Source organism: Pelecanus crispus, chromosome 9, assembly GCF_030463565.1.
Source record: "Pelecanus crispus isolate bPelCri1 chromosome 9, bPelCri1.pri, whole genome shotgun sequence".
Classification (NCBI taxonomy): Eukaryota; Metazoa; Chordata; class Aves; order Pelecaniformes; family Pelecanidae; genus Pelecanus; species Pelecanus crispus.
In genome coordinates, this window is record NC_134651.1 from 40,334,653 (window position 1) to 40,349,928 (window position 15,276).

The window sequence follows — 15,276 nt, forward strand, 5'->3', positions numbered from 1 at the left end:
TGCTGAATTTCCTCCAGCCAAGGAAACCCCCCCGTAGGGGACCCTGATGCTGGGCTCAAAGCCCCAAAACGCGCCTCTGCTCCTCGCTGCGTTTGGCGGCGGCCGTGCCGAGTGGTCCCGCCGGCGGGTTTCGGCTGGCTTGCGTGGGAGGGGGGAGCTTGGGGTGAGAAACCGTGTGGCTTTGAGGTTTTAGTTTGGTCAAAGTGAAACCCGGCAGGAGGAGGAACCCCCTGGGAGCAGAGAGCAGCCGAAACCAAGTTTCTCACTGTCCCTGAGCGGCTGGAACCGCCACAGTGTCGCCCGGCACTTCTCGGGAGAAAGTGCCGAGCACGGCTAAAGAAACTCTCCCAAACCTCAGAGCACGTTCCCGAAGAGAAACTGCATGTGGTGCTTTTTAAATGCCTGCAAAAAGACACATTTCTGTGTGCTGTCCCCTGTGCAGACTTTGGTGGGGGGTCTGAGAGGGATGTTCTCAGATTTGTCTTTGTGCTCAAGTCCAGAAATGTAAAAAGAAAAAACAATTCAAGTCCCTTTTTGGTGAAATCACAGCTCCTCAGGACCAATTGCGCTTGATTGCACTGCGGTCCGCTGCTCCTACACCCTTTTGCCTATAGCTGTGGCAGCAATGCTCAAGGAGGGATGTATGGATAACATACAGCTGCATCTTCTGACATCTTGGGGTGTCCGTTCCCGGGGATGCCTCTGCCACGCGCCTGGTGCCCGGCTGGTTTATGGGGATCGGTCGTCTCTGCTCGCTGGGCAAAGTGCTATAAATGCAGTTTAACGTGCTTGGGCCACAAGGTGATGCTTGTTTCTTGGGCCCATGGGTGGTTTTTGGGGATGGCAGCCACTCCACGCCGTGCAGGTCGTCTCCCTGAATTTGCCCAAGTCGGGCACCGTCAGGTCCATGGCAGCAGCCAGCATTGGGAGGAGAAGAGGCAGTTCTTGCTCCATCCTCGCTTCAGTTCTCAGCTGTGCTGGTGTAAATTGAGAGCAAACTTACTCAAGATTGTAGGCCAGGGGCTATTTAAATTCATCCGCTGTAAACACGCTCTCTGTTCACTCCGCTTTTTGACCAGAGACAAAAGTGAGGACCTGACCTCTTGTGGTCACTATATTCCCATGGCAATTTTCACATGAAAACTACAGTCAAACCCTCGTCTCCTGCCCAGATTTGCTGCCTGCCCGCTGCTCTCAGCATCCCGCTTCGTAGCGGGGCGCAGGCTGTTTTCCACCAGTGCCTTGGTTTGCTGGGCTGGCTGCGCTGGGGAAGGCAAAAGGAGGTGGAAACCTCCATCATTTGAGGTTCCTTGGATGGAAAGCGCACGAGGAGATTTCTGTACTACTTTTGAGGAATGAAAGCAAATGGACAGTGATTGTCACTACCGAGTTTATTTAGGGAAACTCAACCACCCGTGGAGGCACCGAAAGAAGGAACAGTGCTCTCAGCGCTCGGTCCGCTGCATTTACATGCATGTTCACGTCCATTGGGGTGTCAGAGTTTTGAATCTGGTCAACACCAAAGTGACACTTGAGAGCAGAGGAGGAGGACATTTCCAAAAGCCTGATCTCAGCTGCTGGTCCTGATCCCCTCCAAACGTGGCCCCACAGCACTGCAAAGCCCTAACGCTGAGGGCTGACTTAAGGAAGGGAGTGGCAACCCAAATTTAGAATTTCCTGCTGTTTAATACCCAGAATTGATCTGCTTTCTGATTAAGGAGGAAGAGGTGCTGAGTAAAAAAAAAAAAAAAAACCAAAAAAAAAAGCGGAAGCGGGGGGGTGCGGGCGGCTTTCCAAATCTCGGCTGGCGTCAGGGCTGGGCACGTGGGGTGCTCGCACCGTGACGGCTCCCTGGAGCCATGGGGTGCCTGCAGACCCCTCTGATCCCATTTGGACGGGCGGTGGGGTTGTGTCCTGGGTCTGCAACCCTCCGCGGCTGCAGAAAAGCATGGGTCTGGGAGTCCGTTTGTGCCTTGAGATGTGTTTTTTTTTAATTTCCCCTCTCTCAGAAGCAGACTGCCGAGCCGCTGAGCTGCTGAGTAAACTCCCTGGATATGTGAGAAAAGGTTTTTCAGCAGAGCTAGGTCACTGTAGTTTTACTGGCAAAGCCTCTTAAGCATAAATGAAGATTATACTGGCGGAAGCTTACACTGGTACGGTTTATTCTGGTACAAATGAGCTACCCTGGGAAAAAGCACCTCTTGCTGTTGTAATTGTTTCTGCTCTGGGACATTTTGTGGTCTAGAAATGTTAAAATCACAGCCCTTCTCGATAGTGCCGTATCAGCAAAAGCTGTTGTTAGCTGTCGGGCTGCTGCAGACGTACCCCGGCCCGGCAGCAGCACTTCTTGAAGAGTCCCATGTGCTGGATGATAAAGTGCAACAGGAAAGTTGGTCGGATGCTTTCAGCAACCGCAGCTCCCAGGGGGTGTAACCTGCCCATCCGGGCTGCATCCAGACATGGATGTTTGCTGGTCCGAACTGGAGGTTTCTGCTGTTGGCCCCAAGAATGCCAAGGGGACGGAAAATAGGGGACATTTGGTACCTGTCGGCGCAGGTCTGAGTGTCTGATGCAGCCAGATGAGAATGGGGACAAATGTTTTATACAGATGTTTTCTTCCCTTATTGAAAATTAGTAATAGTAAAAAAAGTGCTGTCTGTCACAGAGCCAGGAGGGGAAAAAAAAACCCATGTGGGGAAGGTTGATTCAGCAGTCAAGGTGCTATCCTTGGTCTCGCAATACCCGGGGTCTGCTCCCAGCTTTGGCTCCCGTTTCCCGTGTGACCTTGTTGAAGGTCATGGAAGCCTGTGCCGCACTTGTGCCGTCTGTGTCCGGTAGCGGGGCTGCTGCCTCGGCGGCGGCATCGCTCGCCCCATACCTCGGTTTCTCCGCCTGTGAAGCGGGGATGATGGCATCCAAAAGAGATCTTGCAAACGCGGGTGTCTGCTGAGGGAAAGGGCGGCGATGAGCACCGCGCCGGAGAAAAACAAGACTCGGGCTCTTTATCTTGAGGCCAGATCAAAACCCGCTGGCTCGGTCTCCATGCAATGGTTTCAGCTGAAGCGCGTTCCTCTGCCGCGGAGGAGAGCTGAGAACGCGCACACGTACAGCTGCATGACTCGGTCGCTTGAGATGGACCGTGTAGCCTTGCCCTGAATGTCTTACTCTTTGCGAAAAATTCCTGTCCGAATCTCGTGGCTCGCAGGTTCGTAGTTTAGAGAAAGAAGAAGAGCTTCATTGCAAATTCTTTAGCTGCTAAAGAGCTCTTGTTTCCGATCTCCCAACTGCCATGGGGCATCTTACAAGATATGTAGAGGTCGTTGTGTTTAAACAAAGGACACACAGAGAAAATAGCTGCAATTTATGGGTGCGGCAAGAGGGGAAATGCTTTGAGAACTATTTTTTCTTTTTTTTTTATTTAGAAACAGGCACAGAGTTTATTTTGGTCAAGAGAGAGTCACACACAACGGCTCTAAATGGCAAAACTACGCAAGAAAAATGAATAGTCTCACACTGCTTGATCTGAAAATGCATTTGGGAAAATACCTCCCCTGTTTGCTGCAGTCCAAGCGGTGTCCATCAGTTTGGGGATTTATTTGTTTCTATTAAGGATATTTCTTCAATCTAGGCTATTTTCCTCTTTAAATCTGTTTTTTTCTAGCGCTCCTTTAGCATTCAGGGTCCTGTAGGATGCTTGTGATGAGTGAGGAGGGCGGAATTCTCATGTCCAGCTCTGGATCCCCATCTCTCCGCCTCGAGTCATTATTTTCCCCAAATGCATCTTCCCACTGGGAGCGTTCCCCCTCGAGCCAGGGGCTGGCGGCATCTGCACTGAGTTTCCTAAGGTGGACTCTTGATTTTGCTAAGCAAAAAAAAAAAAACCCGCCAAACCCTTTTCCATATTTGCTGGTCGGTTGGAGGTAAACATTTCCCATTGCTGCTGCTCTTGCAGCAGGGTTTTGGGCTGCGGAGGAGGAAGCGTTCGGATGAGGAGCGGAAACTTCCCGGTGTCCAAGGGGTTGCTTTGAACTGGGCTTTGACGCATGATGCTCTGAAGGAGTTGAGGTCTGGTTCAGATTGCAGAGCGTTTGGCCAAGGGTTTGGGGTGAAAACACACCCAAACGTGTGTCCGTGCCTGCGTACACTTCTCCCCGACTGGCCTCTTCAATGCAAGGTTACTCCTCCTCTCGCCTCCTTTCCTTTTTGTTGTTATTGCCTGAATTATTTTCTCCAGACCAGCCCTACCACACACACCCAGTTCCTTGCTGGGTGCTGGGGTTCGCGTCTGCTGGGAAAGCAGAGAGTGTAAACAGGATGGGCGAGGGGAGCCGGCTCGGAGGCGCGGGACACCCAGGGACTGGGAGCTCCCGTGGTACCCAGGGGATGCGTATTTTGGGAGAGGTGCCGGCCCCACACGTGCTTTGCTTTCTGACGTGCTTGATTAGGCACGGGCCGGTCGCCAGTAACCTGCCTGTGACCTCTCCTGCCTTAAACATTCAGGATCTTTTAAAAGGAAGGACTGTGCTTTGCTGCCTTCCCTTTGCCAGCAGGTCAAGTGCCTGTTTCCCCTGGCCAGGGGATCCCGTGCATCCTTGGATGGTGTCCATCCGTCACCTTGGCTAACACCGTGGGTGTTTCTGGGGGTCCTTCAGAGAAGGGCTGGTTGGGACCCCATACCCAGACACACGACTGCTGCAGAATGAGCTCCTGCCGTTCCCCCTGGACCCGGCGTGGTGGCAGGGGCACAGCCCTCATCCCAGATCCCCGCTGCGCATCGCAGCGCCCAACCCCGCTCCTCCTCCCAGCTGTTTAAAGACCCCAAAAAGCAGGGAGCTGGGAAGCGTGGTCCTGCTGTGCTAAACCCCAGGAGCAGACCCCAAAGCGTCAAGGAATTTCCCGGGGTTCCTGTTGTCCTGCCCGCACGTCGCTCAGCCACGGGTGACGTGGTGGCCGGCGGTTGTTTTATATCAACATCCTGCAACAGCCGATGCGAGGCCAGCCCCCAGGGACAGGGGTGCTCGCCTCCGACATGGCCTCTGAGATGCCTGCCGGGGCCGGCGGTGCCGGCACACGGGCTCATTTCGGCATTGACGGCGGTACCTGGCTGGAGCACAGGGTCTGGGCACGTGTCCCCTCTGCCTGTCCCACACGGGACAGAACAGCCATGCAGAGGGAGCTGGCAGCGTCCCAGCCCTGGAGCCTAATCCCTATTTTTGCATCCAAGCCCCCTTCCCTCCTTTGCTCCCAGCCCCGGAGATTCCGCTTCTGGCTCCTGTCTGGGAGTTTAAGGAATTAATCTGTGCAGGGAGCAAGCCCGTCCTGCGGCGTGTGTAATTCTGTTATGCCTACGGCCGGGAAGGCGCGTCGGAGGCGTGCTGGGGACGGCTGGGCTGCGCGGGGGGGACACGCCATGGGGGGCTCTGGGTGCCAGGACAGCACGGCTGCCTGGGGTCTTTGTGCCCCACCAGCACGTTCACGAGGTGGGGATGGGGCTGAATGCATCAAGGCTGGAAAGAAGGTGCCAGGGCAGGAGATGTGACCACGTGGGGTGCGGCAGCATGATGCTGGGCGCAGCGATGGGATGCTGGGTGTTGCGATGGAACTTTGGGTGCGGTAATGGGACTTTGGGTGCAGCGATGGGATGCTGGGTGCAGCGATGGGATGCTGGGTGTTGCGATGGAACTTTGGGTGCGGTGATGGGACTTCGGGTGCAGCAATGGGATGCTGGGTGCAGCAATGGGATGCTGGGTGTTGCGATGGAACTTTGGGTGCGGTGATGGGACTTCGGGTGCAGTGATGGGATGCTGGGTGCAGCGATGGGATGCTGGGTGTTGTGATGGAGCTTTGGGTGCAGTGATGGGACTTTGGGTGCAGTGATGGGATGCTGGGCGCAGCGATGGGATGCTGGGTGCAGCGATGGGATGCTGAGTGTTGCGATGGAACTTTGGGTGCAGTGATGGGATGCTGGGTGCAGCAATGGGATGCTGGGTGCAGCGATGGAATGCTGGGTGCAGCGATGGGATGCTGGGTGCAGCGATGGGATGCGGGGTGCAGTGATGGGATGCTGGGTGCAGCGATGGGATGCTGGGTGCAGTGATGGAATGCTGGGTGCAGCGATGGGATGCTGGGTGCAGCAATGGGACTTTGGGTCCTGCAGTGGGACTTTGGGTGCAGCGACGGGATGCTGGGTCCTGCAGTGGGACTTTGGGTCCTGCAATGGGACACTGGGTGGAGCGATGGGACTTTGCGTGCAGCAATAGGACTTTGGGTCCTGCAATGGGACACTGGGTGCTGCGATGGGATGCCGGGTCCAGCAATGGGACGCTGGGTGCAGCAGTGGGATGCTGGCTGCATGGCTTTTTGCGAGAGGAGCATCTCTGCCTTGCTGGGCCTTCACTTCCCCATGCTGGGGTTTCCCCGCCGGGATCGGTGATCTCCAGGGAAGATTGCCGGGGCTGGGCTTGCTGGGGGTTCAGCAAGCGTGTTTCCCACTGCATAACGCTCGTATGCTAATTGCTCCAAAATCCCAGGGAGACAGCTGACCCCACACAGGTGACTGAGGACAATATTTCCCAGAATTTAGGGAATTTGGGGCCTGTAGCCAAATGCAGTGGCTCCCAGATTCCCTCATGAACAGTCCCTGGCCAAGCAGCCGTGCCAGTGCCCCCCAGCTCTGGGCCCGCGTCTGCTGGTGTGAACTGGGGGGGTCCCAGCAGGTGTCGGGGCGAGCGGTGGTGATGCCGTGGGACCCCTGCCCGTGCTGCCTGTCCGCCCCTTTCGCTTTCCGGCACCTCCTCCTCGCAGCCCGCCCGGGGGCCACGAGCCAGCCCCTTCCTCGCTTGGGATTGTTTTGCAAGCAGCGTGACAGGATGAGGAGGAAATGTGCCAGGAATGGCTCCATGTCTCCTCTCGGGAGAATCGGAGTCTATTTTTAACGCCCCCTTCCCGGCCCCCCCGCCCGCCTCGCTCCCCTGGGATGGCGGAGCTGCTGGGGCGCAGGCAGACACAGCCCGTCCGCTGCTGCCTGCAGAAAGCTGCCCCTCGCTACCCGAGCAGCAGGCAGGCATGTTCCTCCTTGCCAACACACACAGACTTGCCCGTCGCACACTCGTGCCCTTGACGGCCGCGCAAACCACACGTGCGATGCACAAACGCGCTCTCGCCACCAAACCCCCCTCCCCGCTGCCGCAGCGTGCGGGTGCTGCCGGGCACGCAGCCCCTCCGTGCTCCCCACGCATAGCCTGGCCCTGCGATGCTGTGGTAAATCTGAATTATCCTGCAGCATGGAGGGCATCTGTCCGCTCCCGTGGTGGATTTTCTACCCATGCATCAGCCAGAGCAGCGATGCTGCCTCTGCAGCAGAGTTTAGAACTGGGGTACAGCGGGTGAGCGAGACGGAGGAGGGTGGTGACGCTGGGCTCTCGAGGTGGAAATGCTCTCAGTGCCTGTCTTAACGCCTGCGTAGGTACTCCAGCAGAAGGTGGTTTTAAAAGATGGAGGATGCACTGGGAATTTCGGGGGCAGGTTGAAAAGCAGCCCCTCAGCAGGGCGAGGAGCAGGGGGCTGCTGCTCAGGGCTTGCTGCGGCAATGTGTCAGAGCCTCTCCTAGACGGGAAACTCAGCCCCGTTTCTCTCTTTTCCCTCTTCCAGATTTCTCCAACCAAGTCAATTCCACATCCCTGAACTCTCCCACGAGCCGGGGGCCCATGGCCACCCCATCCCTCCACCCGTCCATCGGGCCGGGCATCGGCTCCTCGCTGGGCTCCCCGGGCCAGCTCCACTCGCCCATCAGCACCCTGAGCTCGCCCATCAACGGCATGGGACCTCCGTTCTCCGTCATCAGCTCCCCAATGGGCCCGCACTCGATGTCTGTCCCCTCCACCCCCAGCCTGGGATTCGGCACCAGCAGCCCGCAGGTAAGGGGAGGGTGACGGGGACGTCGCTGCTGCTTGCTTAGCTGGGGAGAAGCCGCCTCCATGGGTTCCCGACCCAGACCCGGCTCTGGTCTCCCCGCTGCAAGCCCCGGCTCGCAGGAGGCTGCGCTGGCCAGGCAAGCCCAGGGAGACAAGCTCCGTTGCAGGCAGCGCAGGCAGGTGCCGGAGGGTGGCAAAAAGCAGAAACCCAAGGACGAAACTAAGGCGGAGGCATCCTGCTCCTCTGGCCAGAGCTGGGTGGCTGCAGCCACCTTTGGGGCTGCCCTGGGTGGGCAATGGGGGACCAGCACCGGCCAGCCTGTGGCTATCTATCTCCTCCCATCACTTGTCCCCTCCGGTCCCGCCCTGTCCGTCCCCAGGCTGGGGGTGAAAGGGGAGCAGTGACTACCCCTGGGCTACCTGGGGGCTGCTGTAGCTCTGGCAGGGGCCAGAGCCACCCTAAAACTCTCTGCACCCCGTGCTTCTCACCCGAACAGTCCTGTCCCCTCCCCAGGAACCGGTGTGTCCCCTCCGGGCCAGCCCCGGTCCCCATGGCACACGCCAAGGGGTCCCCTGCCCGCTGCCCCTTTCTCCTCGCAGGGGAAGGGCTGGCGTTCGTTGGCTGAAGATTATGTAAAAAACCTCCAACTATGGAGAGATAAGCTCTTTTTAAAAATAGCAAGATCGGGGCGCGTTGGCCAGCCCTGCCACCTGTTGTTGGCTGCTCACACCGTATATGTTTAGTAAAAGGGCAGATTAAGGAATTGGCCACCACCTGCCACTTGCTGCGGGTTTATTTATTCCAGGCTCCCTCCGGGAGTCAAGCACCTGCCGGCACCTTTATTTTTAAATATTGGCCTGATTTATTTCCAGAGATAACAGGTTTTTCTACCCAGGGCTGGGGAGAGCTGTGCTGTGCTGAGTCCTGTCCCTGGGGACCCCCAGGCAGCTTCCCCCAGGACCCAGCATTCCCGTGCTGGCCGCAGAGGCGGCAGCTCTATTTGCCTTTTGGTGGGCTTCTCCCGTGCAGGATCTGGCCCGTGACCCCCGTAGATGCGTGGGGACCTGCACCCTGCAGCCCGGTGCGGCAGGGTCCGGCTGGGTCCCGCTCCCCGGTGCGGGAGATGAGTGGGGTGGACATGCCGCCTCCCGGCCCGTGGCTGAGGGAAGGGGAACCGAAACGGCGCCTGGGAACGGGCGACTGGAGCAAAATTAGCAGCGAGAGCCCAAAATGGTGGGGAAGGGGTGGGAAGGGGGGATGTGAAGCAACATGGGGGTGAGCCGCAAGCCAGGGAGGAAACGGAGAAGGGGCGATGCACCCCCAGCGTCAATTATAAGGCGCAGTTTGCTATAGGGACCGGTGAGCCAGGGGAACCGAAATAAAACGCAGCCGCAGGGCAGAAAGGGGAATAGAGAGCGTGGTCAGATGGTGCTGGGGAGCGAGATAGCAACGCTGCGGCTCCAGCCCTCTCGGCGCGGTGCAAGCGCCCGTCCTTTGTTCGGGGACTTGTCTTAAGTGGTTTTCCTAGAGGTGGCAGGAGGTCTTCAGCCTAATGGCTCCTGCCATCTGTTCCCTGTCTGGGTACATTAGGTCCCTGTCCCCGTCCCTGTCCCTGCAGCGGGCAGAGGCGCCTACCTGGGCCCGCGGAGGAGTGCGGGAGGAGGAGGAGGAGGAGGGTGCAGGCGGGCAGCGGGGCCGATGCTCGGAGGGGAGCGCAGCCCCCTGCACCACCACACCGGTCGGCAAAGCGCCGGGGGTAATGAGGCGTGCGGCCCCCGTCGCCGGGCGGGGATGGCACTGATGGAAGGTGGTTTGAATCAGATGGCAGATGCCACTTGCCATCAGGCCACGCCTCGTCGCCTCTGGAAAGCCAGCAGAGCAGAAGGGCACGGGGCGTGCAAGGGGCGGTGGGTCCCGCAGGGTGGGTCCCCTCCACCCCAGCTCCTGCCGGCACCGGGCTGGGAAGGAGCCGGCAAGCTCCAAAAAGCCGGAGTGCTTTCCCCCTCCTGTTTGGTCCGGCGGAGGCGAGGAGCCAGCAGCCCTTGGTGCCAGCGCGGGAGGATGCTCAGAGCACTCATGGCACCCTCCCTCCAGCGCTGTGCACTTTCTGGGACCTCACACGGCTTCTAAACGCAACCCCAAAATCAGGGCACGAGGCAGGGTGTCCTGCTGCGGGGTCCCAGCACCCAGGGAGCCCCCAGGCCCCCTTGGGGAGGGGAGCTGGGCCAGGGATGAGGGGTGCGGGGCAGGAGCCAGCTAAAAGCAGGGGCAGTTTGCCGTGGTGAGCAAGCTGGACCTGGAGGCGAGACCCAGCAGCTCTGCTGCTTACTGGGATTTAACACAGATTTAAACCCTCTTACCTAAAAGTTCTGGGAAAACAGGAAAAAAAAAAAAAAAAAAAGCAGGATTTTCAGTAAGAGCTTCAAGGGAGGGACTTTCCATGCAGTTTGCAGGGCTGTGCTGGCGCAGCCGCCCCAGGCATCGCTGGCAGCAGCTCGGGGCGCCCGGGGGCGAGTGGGGAGATATCAGACCCGGGATTAGGCTTTTCCAGGGCTGCAAGGGTGCCGGGTGGACTGGAGAAGGGGGTTTGGTTTTTTTTTTTTGGATGGGAAGAGGAATAAAGCTCTGCTTGCCAGAAGGGACAGAATTCAGTCCCTGGTGCAGTGAACTGACCAGGGAAGGGAGAGGAGCCGAGGAGTCCCAGCGTGGCTGAGGAAGCAGAGCACCGGTTCCTCCCTCATGCCCGCTCACTTGCTGAGCTGGAGTTGTCCTGCCCCGGAGCAGAAGTGCTGTGCCAAGGCGGGGGGCCGCTGCCTCCCCTTCTGCCTCCTCCCTGCCTGCACGTGCTGCTGGTTTTGCTCGGCGGCTGCCAGCGGGGAGGGGAAGGCACGGGGCAGGCGCCGGGGTGCTGTGGGAACCCTGGGGTGCACATGGTGCCTCCGCTGAGGTTTTGGGCCGGCGCTGCGAGAGGAACTGATGACTTCCCCCACCCCAGCCCAGGGCTGACTCAGCTCGGAGCGGCGCATCCTGCTGATGCATGGGGCTGCAGGGGGTGGCGGGACCCCCCCACCCTCCTGGGCTGGTGCAGGGGCAGGGTGCAGCGCTCGCCCCGTCTTGCTGTGCCCATCGTGTCCCCGCAGATGCTCTCGGGGGGCTGCTTGGGCAGATTCTGGGGGCTGCTGGTGGCGAAAGGCTTCTCTTCAGCAGGCAGCCGCTGGCCTCCGCCCTCGCTCCCATGGGGCAGCGGCCAGTGATGCGGCACGACACGAGCCACGGCCACCAGCTGCACCTGGGAAATGGCTCCATTTCCCAGAAAGTGCACTGGGAGGAATTGCCAGGGCTGGTGACCTCCAAAGTCATGGAGTAATGTGCCGCAGCAGTGCCAGCAGCCCCTGCCCTCAGAGTAGCATGGAGAGAGGGTTTGTGCCTGGGGACCCACAGATCCCAAAAAGAGATGCTCCTGCCTGGGAACCCGCTTGTCCCTCCCGTCTCTGCCTTATGGCAGTGTACCCGAACAGCAGCTAAAGCCCAGGAGCGTATCCCTCGGTGGCACCGGCTCTCAGCTGCCTTTGATTCATCAGCTGGCACGGGCAGGGTGGGAGAGGGAGGCAGATCCATCACATTTCTCCAGGGTGGGTTTACCTTGCTCTGTTCTGCGGTTATTAGTCATCTGCCTGCCAAATACTCCCCACCAGCCTGGAGACTTTAAAGCTAGAGGAACGGCTGCGCTGCTCTAATTGACAGATCGCAAGCCATGGGACTTCCCTGAATTAATTTGTGACAAGTGCAATTGCTGAGTATCTCTATTAGAGAAACACAACAAACCAAAGCACAAATCCTGCCTATCCAACCTGGATTTAGAAGTTGGCAGGGAGGAAGGCTCTGCGACAGTCCCTGGCAGGCTGGTCCCCAGGAGGACAGCACAGCCGCAGCGGTCCTGGCCGGCGCTGCATCCCGAGGTGACCGAGCCTGGCTCCCCGGTCCACCCCCAGACCTCCTTGACCCTGCCCTGGGCTGGGCAGGGCTGCTGTGAGCTTCTTGCCTTATCAAGACGGGTCGGTCCTCCATCTCCATAGAATCGTAGAATCATCAAATCATTTAGGTTGGAAAAGACCTTCAAGATCATTCAGTCCAACCATTAACCTCACATTACCAAGGCCACCACTAAACCAATTAAGGGGAGAGTAGCAACCCCATGCCTCCTGCCTTGGTGGCTGGATCATTTATAATGAAAGTAAAAACTAGGAATCATTAAGATTGGAAAGGACCTCTAAGATCATCATTCCAATCATCAACCCAACACCACCATGCCCACTAAACCATGTCACAAGTGCCACGTCTACACATTTTTTGAACTCTTCCAGGGATGGGGACTCTACCACCTCTCTGGGCAGCCTGTTCCAATGCTTGACTACCCTTTCTGTGAAGAAATTTTTCCTAATATCCAATCTAAACCTCCCCTGGTGCAGCTTGAGCCCATTTCCTCTCGTCCTATCGCTAACTCCGTGGGAGAAGAGACCAACACCCACCTCACTGCCCCCTCCTTTCAGGTAGTTGCAGAGAGCGATAAGGTCTCCCCTCAGCCTCCTCTTCTCCATGCCTCAGTTTCTCTCTGTACATGGGGGAATAACAGCCCTGCTCTGCTGCACAGGGCAGTGTGGGAATCAACTCGGGAATCTTTCACTCGATACCAGCGCCACAGGGCCATGCAAGCACCCAGCTTCCACCCAATTCTCCACTTTCTTCACCAGCTGTTGGGGACCGAGCTCACTGGGGAGGGAAGGAGAGGCATGTGGACAGGCTGCTGGAAGTTGCAGAGAAGTGTCCCACCCAAGCCAGCTCTAGAAAGCCAGGCCCCATTGCATCTGGGATCTATTTATTTGCTGTGAAGCTTTCCTTTGGAGAGATAATGCTAAAAGGATGTCTATAAATTGCAAAGCTAAAGCGCAAGTGTCCTGGCCTTCATCATCCGTGCAAGCGCTCGCTCCCAGCCAGCAGCTCTCCCAGGAACCATCGCTGCAAAACATCTTCCCTGCTCTGCATCCCGAGGCAGCGTGAAGCCGGGATGGCTTGCGAGCGCCTGGCCACGGGGGCTGTGCCGTGGCTGTGCCGTGGCTGTGGGTCTGGCAGTACAGGGGGAACTCGCCTGCCCCTTCAATCATGCAGGAGCGTCTTTCGTGGGGCGGGCGGTGTCAGCCCTGCGTTGCTCCTGGAGGTGCACAGGGGACCGGCCCTGTCCTGCTCCTTCTGCCCCGGTGCCGGCAGCGAGACCCGGTAGCATCCTGCTGCCAGCTCAGAGCCGTGCCGGCTTTTATGCCAGGGCAGCAGATGAACGCCTGTGCCTTTGGTCACTGGACACATGTGCCCAAATCCTCCTCCTGGTGCAGCTTTGCTGGGTGGGTGTTTTAAGCGGTGCATGTCCCCATTGGAAGCTTGTCCCCTGCTTGCCCTCCCGCCCCATGTCTAGGTGCACAGGCAAGCCCTGCTGCGGAGCTGGCTCGGCCCCGCACCTGCATGCCCCGTTTCCCCGCTGAGCACCGTGCTTCTGTCTCGACAGCTCAACTCGCCCATGAACCCCGTCAGCAGCTCAGAGGACATTAAGCCACCCCTGGGGCTCAACGGAGTCCTCAAAGTGCCAGCACATCCCTCAGGAACGATGGCCTCCTTCACCAAGCACATATGTGCCATCTGCGGGGACAGATCTTCAGGTAAGGCTGGTGCCTCCCCGGGAGGGGCTCACAGCGGCGCGTGGATGCCCTGGGAAAGCGTGGCGAGGGCTTGCATGGCTCCCCGGGTCCCTACAGCACAGCGAGCACATGTGGGACCTCTCCATTGGGAGAGGAGCCACCCGTGCCCTCAGAGGAGGGGACGAAAAGTCCCTTATTGACCAGGCTCTCCCAGCCCATCTGGTCTGGGGCAGGCTCTGACCTGAGCCAGGAGAGCCCGGGTCTCTACTTAGCAGCGGTGTTATATCCTGAGCCTGGAGCAGCATAGCCCGTCTGAAGACATGGCATTAGAATCATAGAATCACAGAATCGTTTAGGTTGGAAAAGACCTTTAAGATCATCCAGTCCAGCCATTAACCTAACATTACCAAGTCCACCACTAAGCTAATTGAGGATAGAGTAGCAATTTCGTGTTTCCTGGCTTGGTGGCTGGATTATTTTTGAATGAAAGTGAAAACTAGGAATCATTAAGATTGGAAAGGAGCTCTAAGGTCATCGTTCCAATCATCAGCCCAACACCACCATGCCCACTAAACCATGTCCCAAAGTGCCACGTCCATGGACTAATGGCAACATCCATGCCATTAGTGAGGGGCCCTCTCTCCACTCATCCTTTGATCCGCAGTGGTATTGTCACATAGCGCCAGATGAAAAGATGTGCTTCCCTTGGAGTCTCTCCACTCGCGGCAGTGCCAATTCCCTTTATTCTCATGCTGCTTTAAAAGCTTTCTGCTCCAGAAGTGCTCTGGTCACCCAGTTTGTGAGGCCCTTAAGGACATCTCCTGTGCCTGTTGGGTTCCAGGGCTGGAAGAGGAGGGTGGGAGCGTGGTGCAGAGCAGGGTCGCTGGCGTGGGGAGTCCAGATGGGTACAGAGGGACCCCTCTTGTTTCACTGCTGCTCTGCCTCACCCCGAGGCATGGCTAAGAAATGGCTAGGGCTTTTCCTGCATATAAGGCAGGCTGTAGCCCACGGAGGACATCCTGATTTTATGGAAGTCAAGTCAAGGCGAAGCCACTGCTCTTTAGCTCCTGCTCTTGCCTCCGAGAAACCTCTGCTTCCCCCAGACATGGCTGGGAGAGACTCTGGGAAGAGCTGATGGGTCTTTGTGCTGAGGGAGAGCAAAGAGGGGAGCTGGGGGCACCCGGGACACTCAGTGAGTCGTTTTAACCCGAGTCGCATCCCCCCCGCAGGTAAACATTATGGGGTTTACAGCTGCGAGGGCTGCAAAGGCTTCTTCAAGCGCACGGTGCGGAAAGACCTCACCTACACCTGCCGCGACAACAAGGACTGCTTGATCGACAAGCGCCAGCGCAACCGCTGCCAGTACTGCCGCTATCAGAAGTGTCTTGCGATGGGGATGAAGCGAGAAGGTAAGGCAGACAGAGCCTGGCCTGAGCACCCACGGGTGCTGCAGGCACCTTTCCTTCGTTAGGAGGCTCCAGCAGGCTCCTGCCTGTTGGCAGCGTGGCAGCACCACGTGCGCCAGGGCCAGCATGAGCCTTGCCAAGGTGCCAAAAACGCGCGCGTCTCTTTTATATTCTACCTTTGCGCCACAGCCAGGGCCTCTTACGGGCTCCAAACCAGCGCTAAGTCCCAGAGTGGTACCCGGCTGATGGACGGTTGCACATTAGTAATG

General features: G+C 58.0%; 1 protein-coding gene across 1 annotated transcript in view; it reads left to right on the forward strand.

Annotated features, from left to right (window-relative positions):
- Nucleotides 1-7,706: 7,706 nt before the first annotated feature.
- Nucleotides 7,707-15,276, forward strand: part of RXRA (retinoid X receptor alpha) — a 38,346-nt gene continuing 30,776 nt past the window's right edge. Inside the window, exons 1-3 of the mRNA XM_075716363.1 lie at nt 7,707-7,916; nt 13,472-13,622; nt 14,831-15,010. Coding sequence (XP_075572478.1) covers nt 7,707-7,916; nt 13,472-13,622; nt 14,831-15,010 — 541 coding nt within the window. The remainder of the gene's footprint in view (nt 7,917-13,471; nt 13,623-14,830; nt 15,011-15,276) is intronic.